This window comes from Rana temporaria, chromosome 3 (assembly GCF_905171775.1).
Source record: "Rana temporaria chromosome 3, aRanTem1.1, whole genome shotgun sequence".
In the NCBI taxonomy this organism is placed as follows: Eukaryota; Metazoa; Chordata; class Amphibia; order Anura; family Ranidae; genus Rana; species Rana temporaria.
Window position 1 is genome coordinate 331,079,697 of NC_053491.1, and position 15,566 is coordinate 331,095,262.

At 45.5% G+C, this 15,566-nt stretch overlaps 1 protein-coding gene across 5 annotated transcripts in view; it reads left to right on the forward strand.

The window, feature by feature from the left end:
* RNF213 (ring finger protein 213) overlaps positions 1-15,566 on the forward strand; it is a 520,350-nt gene that overhangs the window by 398,652 nt on the left and 106,132 nt on the right. For 4 of the 5 annotated variants that reach the window (XM_040345008.1, XM_040345007.1, XM_040345006.1 and 1 more), the window contains 3 exons: positions 1,501-1,713; positions 14,114-14,304; positions 15,165-15,285. In XM_040345008.1, the coding sequence (XP_040200942.1) occupies positions 1,501-1,713; positions 14,114-14,304; positions 15,165-15,285 (525 nt within the window). The remainder of the gene's footprint in view (positions 1-1,500; positions 1,714-14,113; positions 14,305-15,164; positions 15,286-15,566) is intronic. The other variant, XM_040345005.1, reaches the window with a different exon arrangement.

Genomic DNA, 15,566 nt, shown 5'->3' on the forward strand with positions numbered 1-15,566 from the left:
CCCATATCACCACCACTACTGCCTCTGATCCCCCGCACATTACCACCGCTACTGCCTCTGATCCCCCGCACATTACCACCGCTACTGCCTCTGATCCCCCGCACATCACCACCACTACTGCCACTGATCCCCCCCCCCCCCCCACACATCACCACCACTACTGCCACTGATCCCCCTCACATCACCACCACTACTGCCACTGCCCCCCCCCCCACATCACTGCCACTGATCCCCCCCCCTCATCACCACCACTACTGCCACTGATGCCCCCCACATCACCACCACTACTGCCACTGATGCCCACCACCACTGCTGCCACTGATCCCATCCCCACCCAACCACCACTGCTGCCTGATCACATCCCCACCCAACCACCACTGCTGCCACTGATCCCACCCCACCCCCCACTGCTGTCGCTCATCCTATTCCCCACCACCGATGCCACTGATCCTATCCCTCCCCAGCCACCACTGATCCCATCCCCCGCTGCCACTGACCCCCCCCCCACATCACCACCACTACTGCCACTGATTCCCCCCACATCACCACCACTACTACCACTGATTCCCCCCACATCACCACCACTACTGCCACTGATGCCCACCCCACCACCACTGCTGCCACTGATCCCATCCCCACCCAACCACCACTGCTGCCACTGATCCCCCCCCCACTGCTGTCACTCATCCCCTACCTCACCACCGATGCCACTGATCCTATCCCTCCCCAACCACCACTGATCCCATCCCCCACCACCACCGCTGCCACTGATCCCAGGGGCGTAACTACAGGGGTCACAATTGCAATAGCGCACATGTTGCCCCTAAACACCTGGATGGGGGGGGCATTTAAAGGAACCTTTAGGGTTCCAAACAGAGGCGTAACTAGAACCTTTAGGGCCCCAGTGCAAGAAACCATGGAGGGCCCCCCTGACCTCTGGCCAGGGCCCTTCCCACTAATCCCGGAAGCAGCAGGACCTGGATAGGAGGGGGAACAAATCCTCTTTATTTTTCTCCTGCCGTCACCAAAAGTCTGCTTCTCCTCCTCTCCCTCCGATAGACATTTAGTGGCAGCAGGAGGAAAATAAAGAGGATTTGTTCCCCCTCCTATCCAGGTCCTGCTGCTTCCGGGATTAGTGGGAAGGGCCCTGGCCGGAGGTCAGGGGGGCCCTCCATGGTTTCTTGCACCGGGGCCCTGAAGGTTCTAGTTACGCCTCTGTTTGGAACCCTAACTGTATCTGGTGCTAAAATAATTGGAGCAGAGAAAATCTGGGGGACTTTTATTGTCAGAACACAAGCCATGTCCCTTCTACCCTATGCAGTTGGAGCTAAAAGCTGACACTATGAATTGCTTTGTATGGGGAAACATACTTTTAACAATGAATGTGGCTAGCAGACAGCACAAGTAGGTTTTGAGGCAAAAGTCATTTTTAAACAATAGGGAGTTTTGTTAAATGTGTGAGTTAATTTGATAACCCAAGATACACCTACTCCTTTTATGTTACAGATCATGGAATTTGCTCTGTCTGCCTGTATCGAAGAATTAAGATCTTCTACAGAGGAACCCCTACTGCTTCCATGGGTTCATATTGGATATAGTACATATCAACACAGGCTGCAAAACTTGAACAGGATTTTGGTGGTCAACCCTTCAGTAGTGGATTCCCTCCTTCAAAAGATTGCTGATCCAAGGCCAATGCTAAGAAATGAGATGGTGAGGATATTGTGTTCCATGAAACTTGCTAGGTGTAGAGGAGTAGGTCAGTCTAATTGCTCGTGTTCTGCCCAAATAAGCAAATAGCAAGTGATTTTTTTAAAAGTAGAAGCTCAGTGAAGCTCAGAATTGTAAGTTAATCATTTGATGTTAAAAGCCATCTAGAGCTAGCTATTTTTGTTTTAGATAGAGTTGGCAACGATTTGAACCTCATGGAAAAATTACCTTTTACTACTTGTCCTGGTGACCATTGTCACTGTAACTGAAAATTAGGGAAATGCAAAAGCATAAGTTATCACTAGAACAGAAATAGAAGTATTTTGTTGAATGGTAGCACTTGCTCCGATGACAGCCAAGAAGGGGATTTTGTCATTTTGGAAGGATTTCCTCTCAACCTGTAGTGTTCACAGAAATAGAGTCAATGGAAATCTCCCCAGTGGGACACAGATGGCAAAAAACTGATGGGGTTTTACCCTTTCCCTACTCCATATGAAACAAAACAGTTTGCATGTTAGATTTACATTAACCTCTTGCCAACTGCCCCACGTACATTCACTGTGGGGCGGCGGTTTCTGTGCAAAGAATCGCATAGACGTACATGATTCTGCACTTCCAGGTCTGCAGTGATCTGCTCCCACTGTGATTGGACACAGCAGGAGCCAATCATTTCCAACAGAGGCAGAACGGCGGTCTGTAAACAAGGCATATCGCCGTTATGTTGGTAAGAAAGACAGAGATCTTGTGTTTCTGCAGGAACACAGATCTCCGTCTTTCCACAGTTGAAGCACCTCTCCCACAGTTAACAAGCGCCCCCTAGGGGCACATTTAACTCTTTGATCGGCCCTGATATTAACCCCTTTCCTGCCAGTGTCATTAGTACAGTGAGAGTGCATATTTCTTTATCGTACATCAGGGGACACAGAGCTGCATATTCATTACTATGTGGGTTATAGAGTCTACCTTCAGGTGATGGACACTGGTGTAATCAATTAAACAGGAAGTTCCCTCCCTATATAACCCCTCCCCTACTGGGAGTTCCTCAGTTTTTTCATCAGTGTCTAAGGTGTTGGTCACGAGTTAACATGTGCTCTTAGGAGCTCCACTGGAGGGATCCATGCTGGATGTAAAAAGCCTCCATAAATCCGGATCCGTCCAAGGTGCTTCATAGCCAAAGTGGACGGTACCCGGGCCTCGGTACGAAGAACGAGGTTTAGCCTATAATGCCTCTCTGCGGAGGGCTGGATCCTGGGTTCCAGAACTTTGTGCCTTCTAAGGACCAAATGTTTTTTCTGCTGCCAGGGTGCTATATAGGTCCAGGGGTGTGGTGTTCCTGCCATGGACCCCGGTCCCTGAAGGTCTAGGACTATACCCACGGTGAAGGGGGAAGATTGGGCCTCTTGCTTGGCAATACCCTGCAGCGTGGAAAGGTAAGAGAGGGACCTACGGGACTTGGTTCGACAGTAGGTCTTCTGTAGGGGACTATGGGTCTCGCCTATATTATGTTTTTATGCATGGGCAATGTAAACCACAATGTCTTTTGAGACGGGATGGCTCAGGGCACCCATATACCTCCCCTAGCCGGCATGTAGCCTGGGCCACTATGTCTGTTCAGACAGGATGGCTGTAGTACCCATATATCTCCCCTTGAAGGGGCTGGTACATAAAAAAAAAAAAAAAAAAATGCCCTTAATCCTATGCAAAGCATTGTCTTCTATGAGTAGCTGCAAGTCTTATCTGTTTTTCCACTACTATGGGCAGTAAAAGACATGCCTGATGTTTTCGCTTACCATGCTTTCCAAAGACGGAAGCTTAAGTGTTAGCTGGTCTATTGTGCGTCCCACTTCCTCAGCTTCAGGCTCTACCATGTCGCACGTGCTCACCGGCTCAGTGCAGTCGCAGAGAGGGCTCTTCAAAAAGGCCCAGACGTCAGAGCTCTGTAAAGCTAGGGGGACACAAACGCAAGCACCTTGTGTGAGTTGGATACAGATTCATCTAAGACGCCTACTCCGCATCTAGCTGTGCAGATTAGCAGGCATTGTTGCTGCCAGACTATGTTCAGCTGTTGATGCACCTGGGTTAAGCTCCTCTGCTTTTAGCTTAGGACTTTGGTCTCCCCATTGAATAAGGTCAGGGGTAGGAATATAAAAAGGAATTGCCACCTGAACCTGGTGGCCCCTTATTCTCCCCTGTAGAGACAGCTCACAGATTGAGCCATCAGACCTGTCAGGCAATCAATGCAGCCTCCCCCAACATTGCAGCCACTCTGCATGTGTTTTGTTTTTTGCATCACATTTGTTGTTCTACAAGAGGTTAACTGCTATGTTCGCAGCATCCTCACAAGAAGCAAAAAAAAAAAAAAAAAAGCAGGGTGTGTCCTTTTCCTGCTTTAATCCTTAAACAAAGGGATTAGAAGAGCTGGGGATGAAGGTTCACTGTCAGAGGACAGGAGACAGGAGCTGCAGCCTAACGAGGAGAAGCTATCAATAGCCCTACAGGTTCTGATTGCACCTGCAGTCTTTTCAGAGATTCATGCTGCATATAATTTCCCTCTGCCTACTCGGCCAAAGCCTCTATCTTCTCCTTAGATTGTAAAGAGAGTTTTTCCTATAGGTGGCTAGTAAGACCTCCATATGGTCCTCAGCCTGGTGTCGGCTTCAGGCTAACCAAATGCACATCTGAGGGATGCACAGTTGCTGGTACACATTGCTAACGTCTCTTAATTGAGGAAACGCACATCTACAGAGGATAACTTCCTTTTTACCAGTCCGCATGTTGCATAACATACATGAGTTTGGAATGCATGTGGGATAAAAACAAGTAACAAAGCATGTTTTATTGTGGATCGCATAAGGATACATGTTTCTGTCTGTATGGTGTTGCATGTTTGTTAGAGTTGCATAGAAATGCTTGAGTGCATAAAGATGCTAGTTACCTGATCACTCAAGTCCTGGATTACCCAAGGATATTGGGTCACACAGAGAGACTTGTTTCCACAGAAAGGCCTAAAATCGCATAAAGACGTTTGTATGTATAAATGCTGGATCACACACACATGGTTACCTGATCACCCAAATCCTTGATTACCCAAGGATGTTTGGTCACACAGAAGTGGTTTGTTTCCACAGAAATGCCTAAAATCGCATAAAGTTGCTTGGATGCAAAAAAGATGCTCCATCACACATGGTTACCTGATCATCTACGTCCTGGATTACCCAAGGATATTTGGTCACACAGAGAGGCTTGTTTCCACAGAAGTGCCTAAGTTCGCATAAAGATGCTTGTATGCATAAAAATGCTGGAATCACACATGATTACCTGATCACCCAAGTCCTTGATTCCCCAAGGATATTTGGTCACACAAAGAGGCTTGTTTCCACAGAAATGCCTAGAATCGCATAAAGAGGCTCGAAGGCATAAAAATGCTGGAATCACACATGATTACCTGATCACCCAAGCCCTTGATTCCCCAAGGATATTTGGTCACACAAAGAGGCTTGTTTCCACAGAAATGCCTAGAATCGCATAAAGAGGCTTGAAGGCATAAAAATGCTGAATCACACATGATTACCCGATCACCCAAGTCCTTGATTACTCGAGGATATTTTGGTCACAGAGAGGCTTGTTTCTACAAGAATGCCTAAAAGATCGCTTAAAGATGCTTAAATGCAAAAATAAGCTGGATCACACATGGTTGTCGGATCAACAGCGTCCTGGATTACCCAAGGATACTTGATCACATAGAGAGGCTTGTTTCACAGAAATGCCTAAAGTCGCATTAAGATGCTTGAGTGCATAAGGATGCTGGATCGCACAGGGGTGCTTGGTCACACAAGAGTCCTTGGTCACACAAGGGTTCTTGTCCGCACAGTAGTGCTTAAAATGCATAAGATGTTGATCGCATGGAAGATGCTGAATCGCATAAGGATGCATGATTACTTTAAAGTTGTACATGGCGGCCTAATTAAGCAATACAGGATTCCTTGTGTTTGCATAGAAATACGTGTCTGCATGGGTTCATGTTGCACATTGTTGCATAACACGTTTATATCGCATGCTTGCTTGCAAGATGCTTGTTCCAGAGCACACATGCTATATGCATGTTTTTCTTAAAACATATTTATATGAATTCATGCTTCCAGGAACACACGCTGCCATGTACACACACTTCCATTGAGGCATATGGCTTTAACACTTGCCACATACACACATGGGGAGCCAGTTGCATATGTGTTTATTTACTTGGGTCTGCAGAGGTTGTCTGCGTTTCGCAGGGGAACAGCACTATCTCCAGTTGGTGGTCTTGCCCTTTTGGGTTAGCCTCCGTGCCTGGGTTGTCAGGGTGCTAGGGCCCGCCTCTAGCAGGTCTGTAGGCCCAGGGTATAGCAGTAATGGCATACCGAAGCAAACTCCTGCTGATGGGTCAGTCAATAGCATGGCTGGACCTAAGGGTATCCAGCATGGTCAAGTATCTGGAACTCTAAAGATACATTCTTTCATTTGACAAGAAGCTGGGTATGTTTGGCACAGTCCAAAAAGGAGAGGTTTTTTTTTTTTTTGGCCTCAGACAAGACCATCGCTATAAGAAAACTGGTCTATGTGGTCACGGCAAGGAACAGTTCCTTACTTTTGGCCTTTTGATTAAGGCACTAGGGAAGATGCTGGCTTCATTCAAGACAGTTACCTATACTAACTTTTATTCAGGGCTGTTATAAACAGTATTTTGTCGGCCTAGAAAGAGTGGATCTTGACCTAGCATTATCCAAAGAACCCGGTCCCAGAGATATGCTGGAATTCCTCTTGGTGATTCTTAACTAAAAGGGTTTGCCAGGTCAGGAAGAGACCATGGCCCAGGGGAAGTAGTCAAGCTCCAAGGGAGCCTTATCTGTCAGCTAGAGCTACCGATGGAGCATCTGGCTTAGGGGCCTGAACGTTCAGGTGGCAGGTTGGTTCTGTCAGAGTACAATCAGACTATGCCGTACTAGTGATTTACTTAATTTACCAAGGAGGAGCTTGTGCCTTGCCTATTGGCATTCGTCATTTCATGAAATGCAGAATTGGCAGGCGATTCGCTGGAGCCGTCAACAGGTGTCTCCAGGAGAATGACCTCTACACCCCGATTGTTTTCCTGACCAAATGTCACAGAAATAGTACCCTGTACATAAGATGTATTGGCGTCCAGGCTCAACAAGAGATTGAACAGCTTGGGGTCAAGGATAAAGGATCCACCCGCATGCGGGGTAGATGTGTTTTTAATCCGAGGGGGGGGACCAGTTGTCACTGGTTGTGTCTCTCCCCCCAGGGCCGCGACTTTTGTGGCTTCTATGCAACATTTAGAGGAGAACGGAAGCTGGCCTGATTACTCCGGCATAACCCTGACGACCTCTCGGTGCAGGAACAGTAAGGGTGGTAGTAGAGGACCCACAGTCCCTTACATCTTGTCCAGGCCTACTTTGCAGGGGGTATTACATTCTGCCTTGCAACAGGTGAATTAATGGTCTGGCTATTATAGACCACATTCTCGAGGATCGGGGCTTTCAGAATCAGCGGCAATTCCCTTGATTCATACAAGAGAGCTGGCCTCCAGGACCAGATAGCCTACGGTCTGGAAGGCCCATGTTCCTGGTGTGAAACCAGATGGTGGCATCCGTGGAAGTTTGTCAAAGGTAAAATTCCTGCCTTCCTACATTTGGAAAGGAGACGGAGCTAGCCTTAAGTTATATCAAGGATCCGATCTCGGCCTTGCTTCCAAAGGTCGATTACTTCACACTCTTTGGTCCGGGCTGTTATGCACGTCACCCCTTGTATAAGTCCACCAGTTAGGTCGCCCTTGTGCTCGGAGGATTGGCTCTAGTTTTGTCGGCTTACAGGGTCAGCTCCTTGGGCCGATGCACCATATTTCCCTTCATCCTTTAACAAGGGAATTGGTGTTCTTGGTTGTGGTAGCCTCCAAGAGTTTCAGTATTGGCAACTTTCTTGGTATAGAGCCATACTCAATTATTCTTACAAGTAGAGTGATTTTCATCCTCACCCAACCTTATTTACTAGAAGGATCTAGTATTCATTTGAATCTAGATATTCTTACCTTCCCTTTTTTCAAAACCTTGTTTCACGGAAGGAAAGGTTATTGCTTTTCTCTCAATTGAGATGAGAGCAGTTAAATACCTATCTGAAGGTTTCAGATATAGAAAGCTGACGTTTTTATTGGGCTGCCAGAAGACCCTAGATGGGCAGGCAGTGTTCAGGTCAGCTATTAAAATGGTTACACTCTCTCTCTCGTTGGAGTAAGAAGGGTCTAGGCCTATCTGAAGCGGCTGCTCGGATACGGAAAACTGATGTTGCGCTACCAGGAGGCCCCAGGAAAGGGCAGGCAGCGTCTAAAATCAACTGTTTTTAAGGTTGATTCATCAAGTTATTATTCAGGCTTGTGGTTAGAGTAGGATTCCCCCTGTTTTTTTGTGGGGGTGCTCCCTACCAGGATGGTAAGCGCTTTATGCGCAATGCATTTCCAAGCCTTTATGACGCAGATTTTCAAGGCCGCAACTTGGTCATCTGTGCTTACGTTCACTAACTCCTATCAGGTGAACATAAGACGGCAAGAGGATGCAGCTTTTTGGCGCAGTATGCTGCAGGCAGCATTATAGGTCCTCACGTCTGATGGCGGTCTGCGTTGTTGGTGTCTCCCTCCCCTCAGTAAGCATTGCTTTGGGACATCCCACATAGTAATGAATATGCAGCTCTGTGTCCCGTGATGTACGATAAAGAAAATAGGATTTTTATAACAGCTTACCTGTAAAATCCTTTTCTTGGAGTACATCACGGGACACAGAGCTCCCACCCCTCTTGTTTGGGGATATTGGGACACTTATTGCTTTGCTACAAAAACTGAGGAACTCCCAGTAGGGGAGGGGTTATATAGGGAGGGAACTTCCTGTTTAATTGATTACACCAGTGTCCATCACCTGAAGGTAGACTCTATAACCCACATAGTAATGAATATGCAGCTCTGTGTCCCGTGATGTACTCCAAGAAAAGGATTTTACAGGTAAGCTGTTATGAAAATCCTATTTTTTAGCACTGATTACTGTATTCGTGTCACTGGTTTCCCAAAAAAGTATCAAAAGTGTCACTTAGTGTCCGATTTGTCCACTGCAATGTAGCAGTCCCGCTATAAGTCGCTGTTTACTAGTAAAAAATAAATAAATATAAATTCCATAAAAATATCCCATAGTTTTCTGGATGTTTTAACTTTTGTGCAAACCAATCAATATACGCTTATTGAGATTTTTTTTACCAAGCAGAATACATATTGGCCTAAATTGATAAAGAAATTAGATATATATATATATATATATATATATATATATATATATATATATATATATATATATATATATATATATATATAATTATTGGGTATGTTTTATAACGGAAAGTAAAAAATATTTTTAGTTTTTTTTTCAAAATTGTCAATCTTTTTTGTTTATATCGCAAAAAAATAAATAAAAAATACGCAGAGGTGATCAAATGCCACCAAAAGAAAGCTCTGTTTGTGGGAAAAAAGGACATCAATTTTATTTGGGTACAGCGCCCGCATGACTGCTCAATTGTCCGTTAAAATAACTCAGTGCCGTTAAAGAAAAAATGGCCTGGAGCGGAAGTGGCACAAGCTCTGGTGTTGGCATCCTTATCCTTGTTTTTTTTTTCCCATATACTGTATATAATTTTCAGTGACCCCTAAACAACCATGTAGTTGTTGAAACATTAGCATTACACATGCTTGTTCCCCACGAGTGAAGCAATGATCAAAATGACCTGAAGCTTTCAATATAACTCAATAGTAGCAGACAGACCCTCTGTTTTATTCTGACGGGTTCAATTACATTTTCAACATACTTTTATATTTTTAAATTCCTAATCCTGTTTTGTTAAAAAATAAGTCTGCCTGTACTGTATGTTACTAGAATTGCAGTAAACATTTTTTTTTAATGTCTTGCCTTACTATGTTCTGAATATATACGTAGATGTTTGTTTTACCATGTCTGTTATCAAACTAGCTGCTTAACCACTTAAGCCCCGGGCCTGTTTTTCAGAGTCGGTGTTTACGAGACAAAACCATTTTTTTTTGCTAGAAAATTACTTAAAACCCCCAAACATTATATATTTTTTTTTCTAACACCCTAGAGAATAAAATGGAAGTCATTGCAATACTTTTTGTCACACCGTATTTGCGCAGCGGTCTTACAAGCGCACTTTTTTTGGAAAAAATTCACTTTTTTAAATGAAAAAATAAGACAACAATAAATTTGGCCCAATTTTTTTATATATTGTGAAAGATAATGTTACGCCGAGTAAAATGATACCCAACATGTCACGCTACTCGCGTATACGTTCGCTTCTACGCGCGAGCTCGTCGGGACGGGGCGCTTTAAAAAATTTTTTTTTGCTTTTCGCATTTATTTTTATTTATTTTACAATTTTTAACACTGAAAAAAAAAAAATGATCACTTTTATTCCTATTACAAGGAATGTAAACATCCCTTGTAATAGAAAAAAGCATGACAGGTCCTCTTAAATATGGGATCTGGGGTCAAAAAGACCTCAGATCTCATATTTAGGCTTAAATGCAAAAAAAATTTGGAAATGTCATTTTTTCAAATGACAAAAAAAAAAATGTTTCTTTAAGACGCTGGGCGGGACTGACGTTTTGACGTCACTTCCGCCCAGCGGAGCTATGGGGACGGGCGAAGGAGATTTTTCCTTCAGTCTCGTCCCCGCTCAGCTGCCGGATGGTCGCGATCTCCTCCGCCGCTACCGACGGCTCCGGTAAGCGGCGGAGGGCGCGGAACAGCGGCGGGAGGGGGGGGCCCCTCTCCCGCCACCGATAACGGCGATCTCGCGGCGGATTCGCCGCGGAGACCGCCATTATCGTTAACACGGCCGCCCACAGAAGAGATGAATATCTCGATTGTGGCAGCAGCTGCTACCGTTACCGAGATATTCATCTCTAAAGTGATGACGTATAACGGCGGTGGGCGGTCGGCAAGTAGTTAACCACTTCAGCCCCGGAAGATTTGGATGCTCAATGACCAGGCCATTTTTTGTGATACAGCACTGCGTCAATTTAACTGACAATTGCGCAGTCGTTCGACGCTGTACCCAAACAAATTTGATGTCCGTTTTTTCCCACAAATAGAGCTTTTCATTTGGTGGTATTTGATCAGCTCTGCGTTTTTTAGTTGTTGTGCTATAAACAAAAAAAAGAGCGACAATTTTGTACTTGTTGCTATAATAAATATCCCCAATTTTTTTTTTCCAGTTTAGGCCGATATGTATTCTTTTACATGTTTTTGGTAATAAAAATCGCAATAAGCATATATTGATTGGTTTGCGCAACAGTTATGGCGTCTACAAAATAGGGGAAAGATTTATGGCATTTTTTTTTACTAGTAATGGCAGTGATGTGAGAATTTTATCGGGACTGTGACATTATGGCGGACAGATAGGACACTTTTGACACATGTTTGGGACCATTGACAATTATACAGCGATAAGTGCTATAAAAATGCACTGATTATTGTGTAAATGTCACTGGCAGGAAAGGGGTTATTACTAGGGGGCAATTAAGGGGTTAACTGTGTTCCCTAGTGTGTGTTCTAACTGTAGGGGGATGGGACTGACTAGAGGAGAGCACAGATTGTTGTTCCTAGCTAGTAGGAACTTACAATCTGTCTCTCCTCTCCCCCCCTCACAGAACAGAGATGTGTGTGTTTACATATACGTCCCTGTTCTGGCTCTTGTGCCCGCAATCGCACGTGGCCGGCGGTCATCAGGCCATGCACATCGGCACCGCCGCAGCGTATGCGTCTGCCATCCCACTTAAAAGACTTTCCGGGTGAATCCTAGTGTGGCACCTGGAGCGGACTGCCGCCCCCCAGTTGGTACTCCACTCTGCACTGCCCCTAGACAAAAATGAGCATTAAACCACACACTAGGATGACCACATTTCCAAACTGCCATTCAGGGACACTCCCCTCCCCCAAAAGATGATTTTTTACATTTTTTTTTGCAGATTTTTGCACTGATTATTGTGTAAATGTCACTGGCAGGAAAGGGGTTAACACTAGGGGGGCAATTAAGGGGTTAACTGTGTTCCCTAGTGTGTGTTCTAACTGTAGGGGGATGGGACTGACTAGAGGAGATCAGATTGTTGTTCCTAGCTTGTAGGAACTTACAATCTGTCTCTCCTCTCCCCCTCACAGAACAGAGATGTGTGTGTTTACATATACACACACGTCCCTGTTCTGGCTCTTGTGCCCGCAATCGCACGTGGCCGGCGGGCCATGCACATCGCCACCGCCGCAGCGTACGCATCTGCCATCCCACCTTTCCGGGTGAATCCCGAACAAGTGGTAACCCTAGTGTGGCACCCGGAGCAGACTGCCGCCCCCCAGTTGGTACTCCACTCTGCAATGCCCCTAGACAAAAATGAGCATTTAACCACACACTAGGGTGACCACATTTCCAAACTGCCATTCAGGGACACCCCCCTCCCCCAAAAGATGATTTTTGACATATTTTTTTGCAGATTTTTTGGGAAGGGACGTATGAAATCAGCAGGCCCCTGTGCAAGATCAAATATGGCCCCTGTGCAAGATCAAATATGGCACGCAAAGCGCATCGTGGTGAACAGTGGACATGTCTTAAATTGTGCTAAATATTGGCTTAAAGGGGGTGTTAAAGAGAGTCTGAGATGACTTATATATTGCAGAATGTGGTAATGTTAAATAGGGAATGCAGAGTGTATGGTGGTGAGTAGTATGTACAGGAGAGGAGTGTGGAATGTATGGCGGTGGGTAATATGTACAGGAAAGAAGTGTGCGGAGTGTATGGTGGGGGGGTAATGTGTACAGGAGAGGAGTGTGGAGTGTATGGCGGGGGGTAGTTAGTGGAGAGAGGAGGAAGAGGAGTGCATTACCACCTCCTGATAGTCTGTCAGCCACTGCTATACCAACTTGGTGGTGGGGCACTCCGAAGGATGTAAGGGGGCACTCTGGAGGAAGTAAAGGGGGCACTCTGACAGCACTAAGGGGGCACCCTGGAGGTTGTAAGGGGGCACTTTGGCGGTACTAACTTAATCAGAGGCCCCTTACGTCCTCCTGGGTGCCCCCTTGGTGCCTCCTTACATCCTCCTCCAGAGTGCCAAATAACAACAAAAACCTGGGGAATGCCCAGGGAAAAACCAAGCCTACTTACCGACCAGCTTGCAGAAAACCAATTAACCTGTCTACAGTATGTGTTAAAAACAGGGGTTCAGTCCGCACGCATTTGCAAACGCATGCGTGAGCCACAGAGCCGCGCCAAGGCACCCTGTAATATCTGTGGTCCGAACACTAAACAATGAGCTTCCCCACAGTGGAGGCACATGCATTTTAATGGATAGACAGGGGCAGGTGAACTGAAGGGAAGCCACCCCTCCTTTAAAGGTACAAGAGCACACCAAGCACCCAGCATATAGCACAATGGCTGCAAAGGTGTTGGTGCACTGATGGACCAATATAAACTCCAGAGTGCCCCCTTACATCCCCCTCCAGAGTGCCCCCTTAGTACTACTGTACAAAGGGGCACTCTGGAGAAAGTAAGGGAGCACTCTGGAGGCACACAGATAGTACCTTCAAAGTGTCCCCTGCAGAGAGTCCTGAGGAGTGATGGCCATTAATCCATGCCAGGTGAATGTTGAGAAAAGCAGAGCACACCACCCACCTCATGGCTGTCCTATTTCACTACTGCTTGCTCTCTCCCTGCCACAGCCCTGACATAAGCCCGGTCCAGCCTGTGGTGTATGTCCCCATGTTTTCTGGACCTGAATTACTGTAGTTCCTCCGGGGGATTCTGCACTCACTGTTGCTCAGGTCAGGGTGGCTGGGGGTGAGGTCCACTCCCTCCTGGGCTGTTTGTTCTAGCCAGCCTCGTGCTGGCTAGAACAAATAATCTTCTGGTGCACAGGCATTTTTTTTGTAGTATACACTATATAGACAATAGGATTGTAAAAGACCTTGCATACCTTTGGATGGCGTAAAGAGAGTAGTAACACAGTGTGCTGTGTACGCCATGGCAAACAGAGGGTGTAGCCAATTGTGTTAACCGTGGAAGGGGCCTACCTTACAACAACCCTTACTATTCAGTGCACCCTTCCACTGACAGTTCAAAGTAGCCCATCCTACCTATAGCAACCCACACTATCAACACCACACCAAAGTGGCCCATTCTATCTCAACACTGCAAATCAGTCCATCATATGACGTATTCTTTATTTGTTACACAACCTGACTGCATAACAATTTCAAAATGCTCTTATTGGGCTGTTAACTGGTGTAGCAAAATCATTTTGTTCTTTTTCCAGGTTCTTGACCTCTATGCTGCCATTGCTTGCTTAGAATCATTGAAACACACTATGCGCACTATGGAGAGTTCAGACTCTAAAAAATGGATGCAGCAAGTAAAAAACATACAAGTGCCTATTGAATTGACCTGTTCCGAAGGATATTTACAGGGTCAGGGTTCCTGGTGCGAAAAAGGAATCAAACAGATCAGGTACCCTGAGAATGTACATAACAATGAATGCAATTTGTTAAAGCTCAAAACTCTAGGCAGATATAAAGGACATACCGTACTGTATATACTCGAGTATAAGCCGACCCGAATATAAGCCAAGGCACCTAATTTTACCACAAAAAAATGGGAAAACGTATTGACTCAAGTATAAGTCTAGGGTGTCCACCTGCATGCCTCACTTTACCTCACTGTGCCCATGTGCATGCCTCACTGTGCCCATGTCTCACTTTGCCTCACTGTGTCCATGCCTCACTGTGCCAATGACTAGACTGACGTTTAACATGTGAGTCTATGGAAGTTTGGGGTCCAGGTGACCTACGACCGGCCGGTACCGGGTCCCCAAAGTCACCGGAGAAGTTAACAAACAAACTTTTCACACTTGTAGAGGAAGAGGGGGGCTACATGTGGGGCTATGGCCAGCTGGTACTTGGTCCCCAAATCCGGGAGATCAGGTGCAAAAAAGTGACTCGAGTATAAGCCGAGGGGGGCATTTTCAGCACAAAAAAATGTGCTGAAAAACTTGGCTCAAGGATTTCTTTATTCATCTTGCATGATTAAATCTATTTTTAAATGCAAGCAGTGCAAGTACCTGAATTTTACATGGTATAAGTATCTTTCTGTCTACCATACATCAGAGCGCAGGGAGGGAGTGGGAGAAACAGTACAAGGAGCCTATGAGGTGTGTTGCTGCACAAGGAGCATGCTGATATTCTGTCATAAATATGGGTTTCAAGATTGTAGTTTGTGAGGTTTTATAATATAATACAATGCATAGTGGCCTACAATGGTTTTTTGTTATTTTAATAAATTATATACACCTATCTCTTTTTTCATCACAGAAAACTCTGGAACTGTGTATATTCCATGTCACTTTTTATGGAACATCTGCTGGTGGAGGAGAATCTTCAGGATGAAAACATGCAGGGACTGATAAGAGGCCATACATTGTTCCTTGGGCAGGTGAGTGAAAGTGCACTAAATCACACTCCTGGGCATTAGTACATTGTATACACAGGTTTCAGCTTGTGTACATGCATTGTACAACAAGCATTTACAAAGCATTTGCAAACCTGACAACAGGCTTCAAGCAGCTTACTTAAGGGCCAGTTCACACCACATGCAGTTCAGTGCATTTTTTTTCTGCATCAAAAATGCATGGAAAGTAGGTTAATGGCATAGTTCACACCAGTGCTTGCCGTTCCAGTTACAGAAAAAAAAGTAGAACATGCTGCATTTTTCCT